The following is a 17,343-nucleotide window of genomic DNA, read 5'->3' on the forward strand; positions in this document are numbered from 1 at the left end:
GTTTGTTCAGCATCTAGTTGGAGCCAGGTCTTCTTTCCTAAGTCCACAGACGTCTGCTCAAAGACAAGAAGTCCTCTGCAGTTGAGAGGCAGCTGGTGAAAATGGCTGCCATCTTTATTTGTGCTCAAACTCCCATCCTTGTTGACGTGTGATGAGGAAAGTTCCAGGACCTGGGTTAGGTGGAGGGCCCGGCAGAAGTGGGGATCAAGCCTGTGGCCCCTGGCAGTGACATGAGTGCTCAGAAGGGACTCTTGGGAGGGACCACGGGGGCCTTGAGACAAGCCCGACAGGCGTTCTTGTGCACTTGCAGGCAACTTTGAAGTGGGAGTCCACATCGCTGACGTGAGCTACTTTGTTCCCGAGGGATCTGAGCTGGATAAAGTCGCTGCTGAGAGAGCCACAAGCGTCTACCTGGTTCAGAAGGTAAAAACCAGTGTCTAGTTTCTTGAGTTAAAAAAAAATAAGTTCCTATGGTTCTATTTAATTTTCTTCCTTAATTTCTTGTTGTCCTTTTCCTAAAAAAAGAAAATAGGGGAAAAAAGGAAAGGAAAAAAAGAAAGAGAAAAGAAAAGAAAAAAATCATGAGAAGAGACCAGTGTACCAGAGTATCTTTCCTCTGACAAGGTCTTTAATATTTTCCCCCTTAGAAAGGTGTTGGCCTCCAACACTGTGTTCTCTTGAAGAGACGCCAGGGGCCACACGTGCTTTTGACTCAGGCCTCATCCCAGAGGGGCCTTGCTGCATAAGGACCATGGAAGAGGTAAAGTGCAACACCCACTGTCAGTGTCAGATGCAGCAAACTCAATCCACACTAACCACGTATGTTGGACAGTTTGATGGGGACTGACCACACCCACTCCTGTCTGTGGTGGCAGCAGGTGGAGTGACAACTGACCATGTCTGCAGTCCTTTAAGAACACGTGTTCAACCCCTGTTCTGTTGGTGGCAGCTGGCCTGGTCCTTCACCCCAGGGGAGCCCAGGTTTTCCCCTGTGATCCTGGCTCCAGCACCCCTGAAGGTCACCACATGTCTAGACTTACCCCGCAGACAGAGTTGTCTCTGAGTGCCCCTCGCCTTGCACATCCCTAGAGATGACTGTGAAAGTCGGTTCCTGGAGTAAAACATTTAGCAAGTACCAAGTACGTGAAGGGTCCTGCAGCAGGCCCTTGGGACAGTGGTGAACAGGAGATTACATGTGATGTCTTCCACCGCCCTGCAGTTCATGAAGGCTCCAGGGTTTGTCCTTCTGCTGACCCTTTGCTCATCTGCGCATTGGGCTCATCTTCCTGTATTCTGATCATCACTCCAGTTCCCTGAAATCCTGAGTTCCAGTTTTGGATTTCTGCCTGTGCTAACCTGAGCCTTCCCTCTTGCTGAGGCCCGTGTGCTAGGATTTGACTTCTGGCATTTGCTTATGCTCTGTGCTGAGGCAAAAGGTGGATCCCCACCTCCCATACACCTGTACCAAGACATTTTGCCTGGTCTCATCTCCCAGGTATGCAAGACCAGCCCAGATGCCAAACCTACTCTATTCTGGAAATTTTCAGATGTCATCTTGCAGGGAAAGGGTAGATCGCAGCTACCACCACTAGCTCACCTGGGTCCCTACATGGCTAAGAGAAGGAGAAACAAGACTCTGAGGCCTGCCCTTGCAAGCAACAGGTCCTGGCAGGCCCTGGTGCTCTGGCTGCTACCTCTGTAACCCCTAGGGAAATTCACCCTGTTGCCTGCCCTCGATGGAGTCCTTGAGTGGGGTGCCAATGCTGTGGGTTTGCAGAAGCCACTCAAGAACTTAGAGCAGCCCGAGAAAGGCAGTTCTCTAAGCCTTGACTTTTATGAACTCAAAGATCTTGGCTCAAGCACTCTTAGCTCTCACTGACCCCCTCCCCTGTCTTCTTGCACCCCTTTTAAAACAGGGGCTTGAGAAACTTGTGCTCTTTACCACCAGAACAGGCTGGCCCTTTTGTAGCTTTGTAGTCTAGACACTGTCAGGGCAGGCCTGTAGTTGGCTATGTACCGCTTGCCTGGGATATGTACCCACCCCAAGTGAGCCAAACCCATTCTCTCCTCAAGCCTGCCCTGGCTCTGGAAGAGAGCAAGCTCCATCCTGGCAGAATAGAATGGGGTCTCTTTGAAAGAGAGGTGGCATGGTTTCTCTGTTGTTCACAGCTAGAGATCCAAAGCCTGTTGGTGATGATTCTGGACAATTCTGCCCTTCAGATGGCCCTCTGATACCACCTTTGTACCCCACCTCCACATCATACCCAGCCCAGGTACCCAGTGAGTGTGGAGAGCTGCAGGACTGTAATCTGACATGGAGAGGTTGGGGGTCCTGCTAGGTCCCAACTGCGTAATTGGCCTGGGGCCCAGGCGCACCCACCTGTGTTAGTACAGTTGAATATCTCTTATCTGACATGCTTAGAACCAAAAGTGTTTGGGGGAATTCAGATTTTTTTAAATATTTGCATATTCATAATGAGCTATCTTAGGACTAGAATCCCAGCCTAAACCCAAAATTCATTCATGTTTCACATAAATATTACATTGTCTAAAGGCAACTTACACAATGTTTTTAGGGCACGTATGTTTCCACTGAGGTCAGGTGTGGAATTTTCTCCTTGCGGTATTTTTGTTGGTGCTCACAGTTTTGGATTTTAGAACACTTTGGGTTTCAGACTTTGGGGCTGCTGCATGTCACCTTCCTTAGAAGCCTGATGTCAGGACTGTCTGCAGATGGAGATGTCACCTCCTGTCACAGCATCTCCTCTGCTTTTGCCATGATTGCCGTGGCTTCAGCAGGACCATGACCAGCCTGGAAGTCCTGCAACATGTGGATGATGGGCTTCCAGAGTTCCCTCTGCCAGGCCTGATAAGCTGTCATTTGGCCTTTGAGTGCCCCAGGCACTGTGCCCTGAAATTAAAGCTCAGTACCTTGACTGAGCAGAAAGTTTGTCACGCAGGTGCATCGCCGTTTGTCCCCCCGGACCGATCCTATCCAGAGCCTCTCACATCCCCCATCCTTGCACACACAGTCCTGGACCACTTAACACAGCATACTCAAGCCAGCCTCCGCGAGGTCCAGGCTGTGCAATCCCTGCACTGCAGTTCCAGCAGAGTGGCCGCACGGTACCCACAAAAGCATTGGCAGTTCTGGGGCAGAAGTCCTCCAGGAAAATCTGAAAGTTCCTTGGATTTCTGGTACTTATCAAGTGTTCCTGAGAGTTTCTTTCCCGTTTCCAACCTGCCCGCCCCAGTGATTACCCTCTCAGAAGGGAAGCCACTCTTCCAGGCTTTCCTTGCAGCTGTGTGCTGTGGGAACTGAAGATGCTGCTGCCCGCAACCCATGTTTGGCTCCCCTGCTCCATCCAGCTCACCGTAAGAGCTGCCAGTGAAATCTTCAACCCCGTAGTGGAGAACACCGTGCCTAGCACCTCCACTGTAGAGGGAGCTAGTCTAGATTAGTTCTCTTCCACTAAGTAAGGGCCAGAGCTGTCACTTCCACAGTGGCCTTCAATGCATTGAGGCCCTGTGCGAAGTTCCTGCGCCTTCTCTGCCCGCCCCATGACCATACTGTTTGGAGCACTATAACCCAGAATGTTTGAATGTACCCCTGGCTCCAGTCACTCTGGAAGATTATACACATGATTTCTTCATAGGTTCAAGTTTGCATGGAATTTGTGGTTGATCATTCTCATAAGGTCTCATAGTGAGACTGCCAAGTGGGAGGATACAGCAGTGATTGGAACTCCAGCATCCTGACTCAGAAATGTCATGATCATCCAAACCCACCACAGGCCCCATAGGCACTGGGGGACCTATCTACATAGTGGGACCACTCAATGAGACTGGCCAGCCATCTCCTCATCCAAGCAGGAAATTCTGTACCCACCTGCACCTGTGTGTGACATGTTGAAACCAAGCCTGTTGCTTAAGAACCTCTGCCTGGTCTCCATCCCTCTCAGTGCCTGTGGGGCACAGTTATTAGTAGCTGAAGGAATGCAGCAGAGACCTATGACCCACAAGCCTCTCTGGAGATGAGCATGCTAGAATTCCCCTCCATGGTCAAGAAACAAATGCCTTGACCATGCCCTTGTCCTAATCACTGGCCTTCAGTTTATGTTTGTGTTTTTTGGAAGACTGGTACAATACTTTTGTTTCTCTTCTGGCCTTTATATACAACAAGATAGGACTTTGGAAAAAAAGTGGTAAGCATAGCATTTTATTTAACATTTATTTGAAAGGCAGAATTAAATGGGGGGTTCTTCTGTGAGCTGATTCACTCCCCAAATGGTTACAACATCTGGGTCAGAGCCAGGAATTACAACCTGGTATTTCATATGGATAATAGTAATCCAAGTACTTGGAATGTTATCTGTAGCTTCCCAGCAATTACCAGGAAACTGAATGAGTGCAGAGTAGGGGCCAGAATTGAAGTGCAGTGGGTTAAGCTGCTGCCTATAGTGCTGGCATCCCATATGAGTAATGACTCAGGTCCCAGCGATTCCACTCCTGATCCAACTCTTTGCTAATATATGTGAAAAAACAGCAAAGGAGGCTCCTGACACCCACTAGGGTCACTGCTGGAGTTCTAGCTTCTAACTTTGGCCTCACCCATCCCAACTATCACAGCCGTTCGGGGAGTGAATCAGTGCATGGAAGATCTCTGTGTCTTTCCCTCCCTCTCTCTCAATAACTCTGCATTTCAAATAAATTAAGCAATTTTTTAAAAAGGCACAGAGTATCTTAAGCCAGGCAGGCACCATGAAATGGTAATGTAGGGTAAGTGGTGGCTAATGCCTGCCTCAATATCTGTCCCAAGATAGGACTTATTAACATGGTGTCAGAGGACTTACCCTTGATGTAATGCTCTAACTACTAACAGTTTTTTCCAACCCTTTATTGAACATCCCAGTTCATAGTAACCATAGCTTCGATTGCCACAACTGACTACTGTTGTTTTTGTGTGAAACATATGCAAAAGGAAAAAAAAAGATATGCAAAAGATGGGGAAGCCAACTCTCACCTCATAAATGTGCATAGCCCATGTCATAAATATGACTGATATTAAAAATCAGAAAATGCCAGCTATCCATCAGGATCTGGGGTAATTAGAACTTTCGCTGCTGGGCAAAGGCAGATTGCTACAACCAGTTCAGAAAACTGGTTGACAATATTTCTTATAGCTGAAAATACACATACTTGTGACTGAGCAGTTCTACTTCTGGATGTGTACCCAATAGAAATGTGTTTGTGTGTAAAACATCTGAGGATGCTCTTTAGGGTACTATTCAAAATAGCGAAAAAGCAGAACATTGAATAATGTTATATACAGATAGATAGTGTTATAGATAGATAGATAGATATAGATAGATTTAAAGATTTATTTGAAAAGCACAGAGAAAAGAGAGGGAGAGACAGAGATCTTGTATTCACTGCTTTGTTACTGAAATGGCTGCAGCAGCTACACCTGAGCCAAACCAAAGCCAGGAGCCAGCGGCTTCCTCCAGATCTCCCAAGTGGGTGCAGGGGTCCAAGCACTTGGCCTGTCTTTTTTTGCTTTCCTAGGCACGTTAGCAGACAGATGGAAGTGGAGTAGCTGGGTCTCAAACCAGCGCTGATATGGAATACTGGTGCCACAGGCAACCACTTTACCTACTATATACAACAGCACCAGCCCCAAAAATCTTATGTTTTATTTTCTAGCTCTTTGTGGGGCAGGGGTGTCCTCTGCTCCACCTTGGCTCCTTTTGGGGTGCACCCCCATTGTGCCCAAGTGAGGAACCCATATTGGAGCATAGGTATCTGTCTGTAACTTAGTCCTCTGAAGGACACAGATCTGACACTTGTGCAGTGACTGCCCTCGACATGATCTCAGGTTGGAGGTGCCCCATCCACCCTTCCTGCCCAAAATGGTCCTCAGCCAAACCCAGGTATTTCCTTTGACCTTTTAAGACATCATCAAGGGAATAAATGTAAAATGTTCATTTTAACTCTGCTCTGCTTTACGTTTGATTAGTTAAAAGTTTAGGAGCCAATCAGCAGGTCTCCCTTGGAGCACGTGGCTTCTCTTGCCCAGCTCTGGCATTCTCCTTTCATAGTCAGGCCTTGTGCATCAAAATCAGAACGCAGCAAAGGCTGGGTTAAATAATCAGGACTGGGTGAAATAGCCACATTTCCTCTTCTTTTTCTTTGGGTTTTGTGATTGTGATAGTTCTAGAGCTTTTCTTCAGCTCTACAGAGGTAGCTACAGGTTGTAGCTGCTGAGTTCTGAAAGTAAGGTGTTCTGGAGGCAGGGCTGTGTGCTTGGCAGGAGCCAGGGCCGCCAGCCCGTGACCTGGGACAGCAGCAGCCACATGTCCGGCGGCCTGGAGCTGCTACGTTTACCTGTCTTCCTGCCCAGTGTTGTTCCTTGAAGGACCATGTCTAAGAACTCCTGTGCTGTTCTTATTTTGCCTTGTCAATAAATGTCTTTACAAAAACTGGGTGAGCCACTTTGTACCCCCTCCAGATCCCTGCCTCCTCACTCAGCGGAAGTCCTTTTTCCAGCTTCACCATGAGGAAAAAGGGTGGCGAAGTCGTGGGGATGCAGACTGACCTCCCGACTGTAGGGATGTGGCACCCACTGGTTTTCATTCAGAAGCAAGTGATGTCAGACTGATCTCTAAGCTGCATTTGGTGTATCGCCCCCCAGACTAGGACACTGTACAGTCAAATAGATCATGGGCTCAAATACCATCTCACCGGCTTTTAAGTGAAATGTCTTTTTTTGTTGCTGTTAGAATTGTATAAGGTATGTAATATGTATTTGGTAACTCTTCTTAAGGATTGAGTATATCTGGTAGAAAGATACATTTAAACAGAGTCCCTTTAATAAATCAATGAGGAAAATAAACTTCTTCTTGACAAAAGATGGTTCTGTTAAGACAGGGGACAACTGCCTTCCCAAACATAGGCCCAGCCCCAAAAGGACATGACATCTGCCCAGTCAGTGTATTCAGCCGATAAGTTAATTAATAAAGTGAAAGAAAACCTACATAGTTGAAACCTAAAGCTAAATTTCCTGCCTCCTGGCCCAAGCACTTGTGTTATTTTAGGTGTGAAACAGCTCAAATGAAAGTTCGCCCATAAATCTCTATGATATTTTATTGGTACTGCTTTATAATAGAGATCAAAGATTGGGATTGGAAGCCTGTCTTCTCGTGGAGTCCAAGGCGTTTTAAGATGTTCCTTTCTGACACCAGCAGGATGTCAGACTGTTGATGTTTTGTTAGTGTCAAGCTGGGTAGCAAAGAGTTGATCAAATTCTGAATTCATGGAAGTGTTGATACAAAAAAGAAAACTCTTCCAACAGGGCTGTTGGCTGGCAAGCTCATGGTCTGTTTCCTTTAGGTTGATGGAGTGGCTAAGTGGGGAGCTAGCTGAGTCCATCTTGATGTTAAAACATTGAAGCCCTCAGAGAAAAAGGAGAAAAACTCACCAAGCTGTCAGGCTGCAGATCAGAGCCGAGCAGGCTGGTGGAATAGTGCAGGCCAGAGGGAGGAGTGATGGGGAGCCAGCTACAGCCTGGCCACAAAGGGCCCAAGGAGCCCTCGCACCCTCCCGAGCGTGGAAAGCACCCCTCCCCCGTGGTTGTAGGCCTCTGGCCCGTGTCACTCTTGTCCTTCCTCTTCCTCCCTGCTCAGATGGTTGATTCCTCCCTCTGTGGCCCTTTCTGCTGGTCACAGGGCCGTCCTGGCTAACCTGCTGCTGAACTTGGCCAGCCTGCACGCTGTGGCTTCTGCAGATGTTTCTGCTCTCTGAGGCTAATATAAGATTTTATAGTCCTGTTGGTACCCCCACCCAGCTGCACTGGGCAGTGGTGTATTTACCCAAACCATCAGTCTCAGATCTCCCAAGTGCTGGTCCAGAATGCTTAGAAAGTCCACATCCGATTGTCAGTGTTGCTTTTCTCCAAGGCCGGCTTTTAAAGTTCCTACCCCAACACAATTTGGTCCCAGCCCTGAGGTCCTGAACTCTTTTCCCTTACTGCCTGAGGATGTACTCCTCAGGCAGGATCCATGTGGTGTATGTTGAGTAATTAGCAGGGAGCCAGGTTGCAGGTATGTGAAGATGAGATGAGCAGATGCTGACCATGCCCTGGGCAAGACAGGGCACAAGGGCAGGTAACGGAGGCTTGCAAGATGCTGGGCTATTATTCCGTGGACAGAAGTACCTTCAAGGTGAACAGGTGTCCTGAGGAAAGAGCAGGTGCATGTGGTTGCTTGGGCTGGTGGAGTTAGAGGAGTTTATTCTGCAAGGGCAGAGAAGTCTTCCCTATCCTATTCAAACCATAGCATACCCTGGCAATTCCAAACTACACCCTTCCCCCATTATGTCCTCTTGAGAGTTTGAGTAACCACCCTAAAAGAGAGGCTTTTGCTCCAGGAGAACTGGAGGAAGCAGGAAGGTTGGCTCCTGCCCGGCTGCCCACCACCAGGGCTTTTCTCTGTTCCTATTCGGCCAGCAAAAGCAAGAGCAGGCAAGTCCATGGTGAGGCTGATGTGGAGTCTGTAGTTAGGAGAGTGGACATGAGTGAGCTGCCAAAGGCCAGGCAGGACATGGCTGGGGTAAACGTCAAGGGTTCCAGGGTGTATGAGCACCCACCTGCCTGGGACTGATGCTGGCCAAACTTTCTTAGTACCCACAGTGACCCATGCACACCTCACCCTGGCTCGGTGGCTCTCCCAGGACCATGGCAGGCTTCAGGTGGCCAGCATGTCCTGCCACAGTGTAGCCGGGGCTCCCCTCATGTAAGAGGGCGTGGATTGGAGGAAGCTGCTCCTCGTAAGTGGCTGCCTGCCTCTGCAGCCTGCTGCGTGGGTATCCCTGCCGGGCCTGGGGTTGTCAGAGAGCACATTCACTTTGACCCCAGCAGGACCGGCCAGATTTATGAGAGGCCATAACGTGCCAAACCACAAATGTGATTGTAACCTCTTAATTCCTTTTCCTTTGAAAGACAAAGTAACCATCAGCTTACAGAACTGTATGGAAACACAGAGACTGCTCTTCATTCTGCCTTGAGACCTTGCGAAGATTTCTTCAAAGAAAAGTCCCTTAAAAACTGAAATATAATTATACTGCCTCAAAATTTTTTTTACTGCCTAGCATCTTACTTGGGTTCTTGGTGTCAGTGTGAATAATCAAGTGTAGCCTTCTGTAGAAGACATAGGACACCAATTTTTATAAACTGGGCAGCCACAGAATGTGCTGATAGTTTTCAGAAGGAAGTATCCAAAAGTTTATCCTATTCTTAAAATACTAGCTGTCTATGAATAATTTTTTTGCCTATGAAATTTTTATGTGAAGATGTTTAAGTAGAAGTTATCAAATGCTTCATATAATCTTGATGTGATAGTAAACATCAGAAGAACTCAGGTAGTTCATTTCCTGGGTGAAGGCCAGCCGTTGGTCTGCAAAGCAAAAGTGCCTGCCGTGTGTTAGGTGCCAGGAAGGACAGAGTGATACCCAGTCCTTGTTCTGGAGGATTCTGCACTAGAATAGAGGGTAAGCATTTCTCTACCTGAGCTGTGATGAGGACACGATGTCGTCAGTGCCATGGTACCAGTCTAGGCCCAAGTGGCACTCACTTTTCTTTCTTATGACAATCTCTAAAACATGACATCAGGAACTATGTAACATTATTAATGACTCAGCTTTGTGACTTAAATACTTGAATACTTCATAAGAAACTTCCAACAAATACAACTATTGTACGTAACCAAAGTATAAGAAATCCTGGACTAACACTGCAGCTGCCATGGCGCATGAGCAGGCAGCAAGTCTCTGACAGTGTCACAGAGCAGGCTGAGGAGCACGCACCCCACACACTGCCTCCGGTCTGTCCTAGGCAGCCGAGCCAGGCTCCCAGAACAATGTGCCACAGACTTGGGAGCTTCTGTTCAAACAACAGAAACATTTCTCACACTGTTGGACGCTAGAAAACCCAGCTCCAGGTGCTGGCCACCTCAGTTCCTGGTAAAGGTTCCTCCTGACTGTGCCTACTGGTAGGCAGAGACTGTGTGTGTTACAGTTCCCTGCCTCCCAGAAGAGCACCAGTGCCATTGGGTTAGGGCCTCACCTTTATGACCTCATTTAACCTGAACTACCTCCTCAAGAGTAGTTCCATTTCACGTTGGGATTTAGGTGTTGTTTTGTTTTGCTTAAGATTTATTTGAAAGGTAGAGTTACAGAAAGAGGCAGAATCTTCCATCCGCTGGTTTATTCTTCAGTTAGCCACAGTAGCCAGGGCTGGGCCAGATCAAAGCCAGGAGATTTTTCTGAGTCTCCCATGTGATGTAGGACCCAAACAATCAGGCTGTCTCCCACTGTTTTTCCCAGGCCATTAGCAGGAAGCTGAACAAGAAGTAGAATAGCCAGGACTTGAACAGGTGCATGTGTGGGATGTAGGCTTTGCAGGCAGCAGCAGTGCCACAGCATTGGCCCTGAAGGCTGGGGTGTTAGCATTTGGAATTGAGTGTAGAGGATTACAGTTAGGTCTGGAGCACAGCCCAAGGGCTGAAATCTATGATGGTTGCATAAAAGCTGTTACTGGAAGTTCTCAATAACTATCGAGTTTTACATAGGTGATAAAAGATGTGACATCCTTTAGAATACTGCCAAACAATTGTAACTTTAGAAAAAAAAAAAAATATATATATATATGCAGCACAATCTTCCATTTGCTGGTTCACTCCCTAGGTAGTAGGGGCTATGAATTCTAGAATTTGTTTTCACATACAGAGATACCGACTGGGCTTTTGCAGGGTACAGACACAGTATTCTCACAGAAACCACTGGAGTTTGTTCTGGTTTGACACTAAGAAAGTTTAATTGGCTCAGCTTACTCCAGCTATAGCACAGTTGCCCCTTCTGCTCATCTAATTTAACTCACAGAGAGTTACAGCATCTCCTGGACTCAGTATGGCACTTGGGCAGTAAGGAGGGGAGTGACCATAGTGATGCCTACCTGGGGGGTGGGGTGGGTGGTAATGGGAGATGGCGTAGGTTCAAATGGAAGAGGGCGATAACGTGGAGTATCTTCATTCAGGAAAGGTGGAGATTCTCATTTTATCTTTGGAATTTTAGAGAAAACCAATAGTAATTCTAAAGTTGTCATTTAAAAGTTGAAGACTCGAATTAGCATTAGACAATAGCAAAACTACAAAGGCATATGGGGGGAATCAAGAGCAATCCTAACAACCTCTTTAACAGAGCAGGGGGAGACCCCAGAGTGGGGCAGGCAGACAGGAGGAGGCTTGTATTCCAACCCTGAAGACTCCCAGATCCTCACCAAGGACTATCAGTACAAGCTCCGAGGACTACATCCCAACTGCCAAGGAGACCACGGGGAATTGGAGTGCCTTCGGAGGCCGGGAACTCTGAGGTCACCCATCCCCATTTGGATCTCCCACATGGGATGGAAGAAGCCCAAATCCTGCCTTGCAGGATCCAAGGTCATCGGTACGACAACCAGGAGCACTGAGTGGTCCGCAGAAACAGATGAATAGTAAACTTCCTTTGGGACTAGGGAGAGGAGATTTCTCTGGCCCTTGCCTGGTTCCGACTTTGGGTCCCCACCCTCTCTCGTAATGACCATCAGGATCGCTACAGAAACCCCTCAAGACAAACTAACAAAAAAACTAGAATAGATAGAAAATAAGGAAAGTTTAGAAACAGGAAACTGTCAGTGGGAATGCATTTATAACTCACTGGGTAGGACACAAAGATTAGTTACTCCTCACTGGGGTATTGAAGATTTCTCTGCACACCCCTCCCAAAACTGTTCACCTAAACTGTTGACATATGTCTTGTTAAAGTTACAGAGTTAGACTACCCAAAAAACAGCCAGGTTCTGCAAAATTATTCTTCAACGCCAAAAAACTGCTAAATACTAAAATTAAAATAGACGTGAGACAGCTGAATAGTAATCTATAGCCAATTTAAGGTGTGTAGAACCCGGTTGAATATAAACTAATAATTGAAATGTCAACGTAGAAGTCACAGGATGTGGTTCAGAACTTGCATTCTTTTTTTCTTTTTTTTTCTGTTTTAACATGTTGGTTACTCAATACCATGTCAACTAATTCCATAACGTTATAAATTGTTACTGATGTTATGTCAGGGCTTTAAATTGATCGGGATGATACTCTGCTGGCTCTACCTTCAGACCAGAGATGGTCTCCCCAACAAGCCGTTGAGCTTTTCTGGACAATAAGATGCTGGACTCTCTGCTTGGTATATGCTTGCAATGAAAGAATCTCAACTGAACTTGAACTGTGGTAATGCAGCATAGTGGAGGAGTCCACCATGGGGGGAGCGGGGTTGGGCAGGGGTGGGGGGAATCCCAGTGCCTGTAAAACTGTGTCACATAATGCAATGTAATCAATAAAAAAAAAAAAGTTGAGGGGCCGGCATTGTGGCATAGTCAGTAAAGCCACCGCCTATGGTGCTGGCATCCCAAATAGACCCTGGTTCAAGACTGAGCCTCTCGACCTCAGATCCAGCTTCCTGCTGTTGGCCTGGCAAAAGCAGCCATGGATGACCCATGGGTTTGTACCGCTGTTACCATAGCAGGAACCTGGGTGAAGTTCCCGGTTCTTGGCTTCAGTCTGGCCCAGCCCTGCTGTTGCAGCTATCCAGGGAGTGAACCAGAAGATATGAGAGCTCTATTTCTCCATCTCTCTAGCACTGCCGTTCAAAAAATATTTTTAAGTAACTTAAATATGACATGCTTAAAGAAAATATGCTGTTCCGTTGGTCTGTGATAGGATAGGATCAGTAAGGGATCCTCCCAGAGACCTGGATTCATGAGCCTCCATTTTATTGCCCCGACAGTAGTTTATTAGAATTTTATGATGCTGATCCACCAGGTCATTTGGTAAACTGTGGTCTGTTCACCTACTGAAGTACTGGTTTGACAATGGCTTGGTTTTCCTTTGATAGAAACCTTGTCACGGGCCCGGCGCGGTGGCGCAAGTGGTTAAAGGTCCTCGCCTTGCACGCCCGGGATCCCATATGGGCGCCGGTTCTAATCCCGGCAGCCCCGCTTCCCTTCCAGCTCCCTGCCTGTGGCCTGGGAAAGCAGTCAAGGACAGCCCAAAGCTTTGGGAACCTGCACCCGCTTGGGAGACCCGCAAGAGGCTCCTGGCTTCGGATCGGCATAGTATCGGCCCGTTGCGCTCACTTGGGGAGTGAATCATCGGACGGAAGATCTTCCTCTCTATCTCTCCTCTGTGTATATCCGCCTTTCCAATGAAAAAATAATAAAAATAAATCTTAAAAAAAAAAAAAAAAGAAACCTTGTCACGTGTGTACATCCCACCCCAGGGTTCACGTAACCACATCCCCATCCCTGACAGAACATGTGTACAATGGTGGTCCCATAAGCACAGAACAGGGCTGAGAATTCTGTCACCTGGTGGCATCAGTGCCATGTCTGTCCTGTGCTACAGAGCGTTAGTGTTGTCACGACATGTGTTGAGCCAGGCAAAGGACAGTGTCACACAGTTATGTCATACTCAATAATGCCAATAAACAACTGTGTTGCTGGTTTATGTGCTTCCTATACCATGCTTTTCAGCATTGTTTTAGAATGTGCCCCATCTACTTACCCAGAAAAAAAACCCAGCTTCACATTAAAGCAGTCTGCCAAGTGTGCCAGGTTGCACCAGTAGCAGCGTCAGACATCTCTTGATTGCATCAAGAGGCCATGTCAAGCGATTGCCATTTGCCACCCAGGCTTGTATGTGTGCTTTCTGTGATTTCCTGACAACACCGAAAGGTACATTTCTTGCAAGGTGATCCTCTCGCCGGTAAGTGACATGTAACTGTAGCTACGTCCAAGCATTCGAGTCCTCCTTGAATCGGGTGTGTCTCTTTTCTGTAGTTACACAGAGCTGTTTGCGTTGCCCATTAGTGCCCACTCTGCTCCCTTGCCCAGCTTGCATTCCACTGGCCTTTTGAGGCTTGTGTCAACACCTGGGGTACCAAGATCTTCACACGGAGTCTTCAGGGATCAGGGCTGCCTCCAACTTCAGACCATTCTGGAAGCCTGAGCTGGTCACTGGAGAACCGTGGCCCTGGCTGCTCCTGGGCCTGGGGCTGGAGAAAGGCACTCACAGGCCTGTCCTCTGTTTACAGGTGGTTCCCATGCTGCCCCGACTGCTGTGTGAGGAGCTGTGCAGCCTCAACCCCATGACTGACAAGCTGACTTTTTCTGTGATCTGGACGCTGACCCCAGAGGGCAAGGTAACAAGCCACTAGTCACCACTCCCCTGCTCACCGCCATGTGCTGGCAACGGGCGGGCAGAACATGGGTAAGGGCAGATCCCCAGGGAGCAGGAGGGAGAGCCAACTGGCTCAACACTTGGGAATTGTATCCTGTCTGTATCGGGAGGAGGATCCTGCATCAGCAAAGCAATGTGAAGGAGGCTCAGTGCAAGAGCTCACATTTCAGAGAAAGGGAGTGGAGACTGGCTAAGGCAGGGCAGCCCAAGCTGTAGTTGGGAGAGCAGAGTCTGCTGGGAGGGGATGCTTGGGAATGCGGAAAGCCTGCACAGGTGGCCAGAATTCAACTACAGCAAGTCCCCAGGGCCAGTGCAGATGAATTGTCAGGTTCAGGCATCTCTGACGTCCTGAGGAAGGGAGAGTTGGAGAATCAGGAATGCTGTGGCACTGTGCAGGATGACCAGGGCGCTGAAGCTGGCTTGGCAAGGGACACCAGAGGTGAAGCACAAGGGACCAGCCCTGGAGGTTAAGAAGTGTACAGAGCAGTGCGTCAGCAGGCATTCCAGAGCCCAAGGCAGTGCATGGGGCCGAGAAGTGCAGAAGACTGCCAGAAACACTAGTTCCCCCCACCAAACAGAAACACCCCTACACATCAGGACATGGGCTGTGGTCAAGCAAGCTGTGGGACCCACACAGGGCAGTGCTGTGCAGAAGGTAAAGCTGACTAAAAAAAAAAAAAAAAAAAACCATGCAGGAACGTGGGAAAGTTTTAGGCTATCTATTGCATGGAAGTAAAAAAGATACTGAAATATAAAGAGGTTCCGAATAAAGATGGAGGATCGAATACCCACACTGACTTTCATTCCCTCCCAAAACCTCACTAAAACAACAGTGAGGAGATTTTTTTTAAAGCCATAAACCCACAAGGACAAAGAGAATGGGAGAGGAGACAACAGCAACAAACCTTTGGAAGCCGGGTAGCAGATGGATGAGCGGTAACTGACTTAGCAGTCCTGAGAAAGCAGGGTCCTGAGCCAGCCCAGGGAAAGCCAAGAAGCAACCCAGCAGAACCCTCCAGAGAAACTCAGAAAGGGACAGTACCACGTACTGAGTGAACATGAGGCTAACAACCACATAGTTGAAGTTGTGCTTTGAAAGAACTCCCCGCCATGAGTTCACAAGACCAGAGCTTTTCTCTGTGCATGGAGTGGAATGAGGGGACGCCAGGCACACTGCATCATGGTGGCCCCTGGCGGAGCAGTGGTATATATGGGCATCTGGAAGGGCCAGAGTTCAGCTTTCTTTTTCCAGCTGAACTCCTAATTCCAGAAGCCAGGCCTGGGCCCCTGAGTCAGGAGGTGGGAAAGTCTTGCTCTAAGGAATGTGAGACGTGAAGGCTCAGACATAAAGGCACTAACCTGGAGGGCTTCCTGGCCAACACCCCTGCTGCCTCTCTGAAGTGGACAAACGGTCAGCACCGCCCATGCCCAGCAAGAGCTTTGTTAAGATTCCACTGGCAAGCAGCTTTTTGAGATTTCACCTTCGTGTGTACCCAGACAACGAAGAGAAAAGTCTCTAAAGGGGAGTGGGGGGGGGGATGAGCTGGTATTTGGCTTCATGCATATGTCCCCCTTCCAAGTTCCTGGGTTCAGTACCAGGCTCCAGCTTGTGTCTCCAGCTTCCTGCCAGTGCAGACCCAAGAGGCAGCAGTGATGGCTGAAGTCGTTGGGTTCTTGCCGTGTGTGTGAGAGACCTGCCTTTAGTTCCCTGGCTCCTGCCAGCCCTGTCCTAGCCGTTGTGGCCATTTGGGGAATGAACCAGCAGGTAGAAACTTGCTTGCTCTCTTTATCTGTCTGCCTCTCTTTGTGTATCTTTCAAATAACTAAGTTGTGTTTGTTTTGTTTGTTTGTTTAATAGGAAGACAAAGTAAACAAGAAAAGACAATTAGAATGACATTCAACAAAAGGAAACTACCATGCATATTCTTAGTAAATCTTTTTTAAAGAAAAATTATGTCACAGGATCTCAGTACTTTTAAAAAAAAAAAGATTATTTCAAGGAGAAAAAAGAAGAAAATAGCTGTTAGAAATTAAAAGTGGGAGAGAAGAAATGAGGAAGAGCCAAGGTTCTGGCTAGAAGAAAAAGTAGACGTGTCCCAGAAAGAGATAGAAAAGGAAGAAAAGTAGGGAACCAGCTGAGGATATCTAGCCTCTGCTCAGTGAACATTCCAGAAGTAGGGACCAGGAAGGCAGAGGGGAGGATTGGCTACCGCAGCGCTGTGGGGAAGTGCCCCATCCCTGGAGGATGTGGCTTTGCAGGTTGAAATGTTTCACCACCCAGCATAGCAGGGACACATTCTTGTCAAGACAAACCATCACAGCCTCACTACATTGCAAACAAAGTAAAGAACTTACAGGTTCTATTTTATCTTTTCAAAGGTATTTATTTGTAAGAGTTACAGAGAGAAAAGACAGACCTTCCATGCACTAGTTCACTCCTCAGATATCTACAATGGCCAGGGCTGACCAGGCCAGAGCCAGGATGAGGAACTTCATCAGTGTTTGCCACAGGAGTGGCCAGGACCCAAACATTTGGCTCATTTTCTGCTGCTTGTCCCAGGTCCTTAGCAGGGAGCTGGATTGGAAATGGAGGAGCCGGAACACAAACCAGTGGCCATATGGCATGCCAACCTCAAACCTGTAGGTTTCTAAGAAAAGATGGGGCAAGCCACACGCAAAAATCAGAATAACTTCAGAGTTGCCCGCCACCACCACCCTAGAAGCTAGCTGACAGTTAAGCAGTGCTTTCTGGTTACTGAAAAATGACGATTGCGCTGGTAAAATTTTGTAAGCTAAGCCATCAGTAAAATATGAGGTTAGGAAAGGACATTTTCAAGCATGCAGAATCTCAAACAAACAAACAAACAACAACAACCCACCCCTCATACATCCTTTCCCAGGCTGCTGCCAGAGGATGCCTTCATCACATTGAAGGATTAGGTCAAATAAATAAAGACATGGAACCCGAAAAGCAAAGAGATGAAGAAACTTCCTAGAGGACCCGGTGGTGTGGCCTAGC

General features: G+C 47.7%; 1 protein-coding gene across 1 annotated transcript in view; it reads left to right on the top strand.

Annotated features, from left to right (window-relative positions):
- Nucleotides 1-17,343, top strand: part of DIS3L2 (DIS3 like 3'-5' exoribonuclease 2) — a 332,757-nt gene that overhangs the window by 254,691 nt on the left and 60,723 nt on the right. The window contains exons 12-13 of the mRNA XM_040972300.1: nt 311-423; nt 14,179-14,286. Coding sequence (XP_040828234.1) covers nt 311-423; nt 14,179-14,286 — 221 coding nt within the window. The remainder of the gene's footprint in view (nt 1-310; nt 424-14,178; nt 14,287-17,343) is intronic.

This window comes from Ochotona curzoniae, unplaced genomic scaffold, assembly GCF_017591425.1.
Source record: "Ochotona curzoniae isolate NIBS_2020 unplaced genomic scaffold, NIBS_Ocur_1.0 contig_2294, whole genome shotgun sequence".
Lineage (NCBI taxonomy): Eukaryota > Metazoa > Chordata > Mammalia > Lagomorpha > Ochotonidae > Ochotona > Ochotona curzoniae.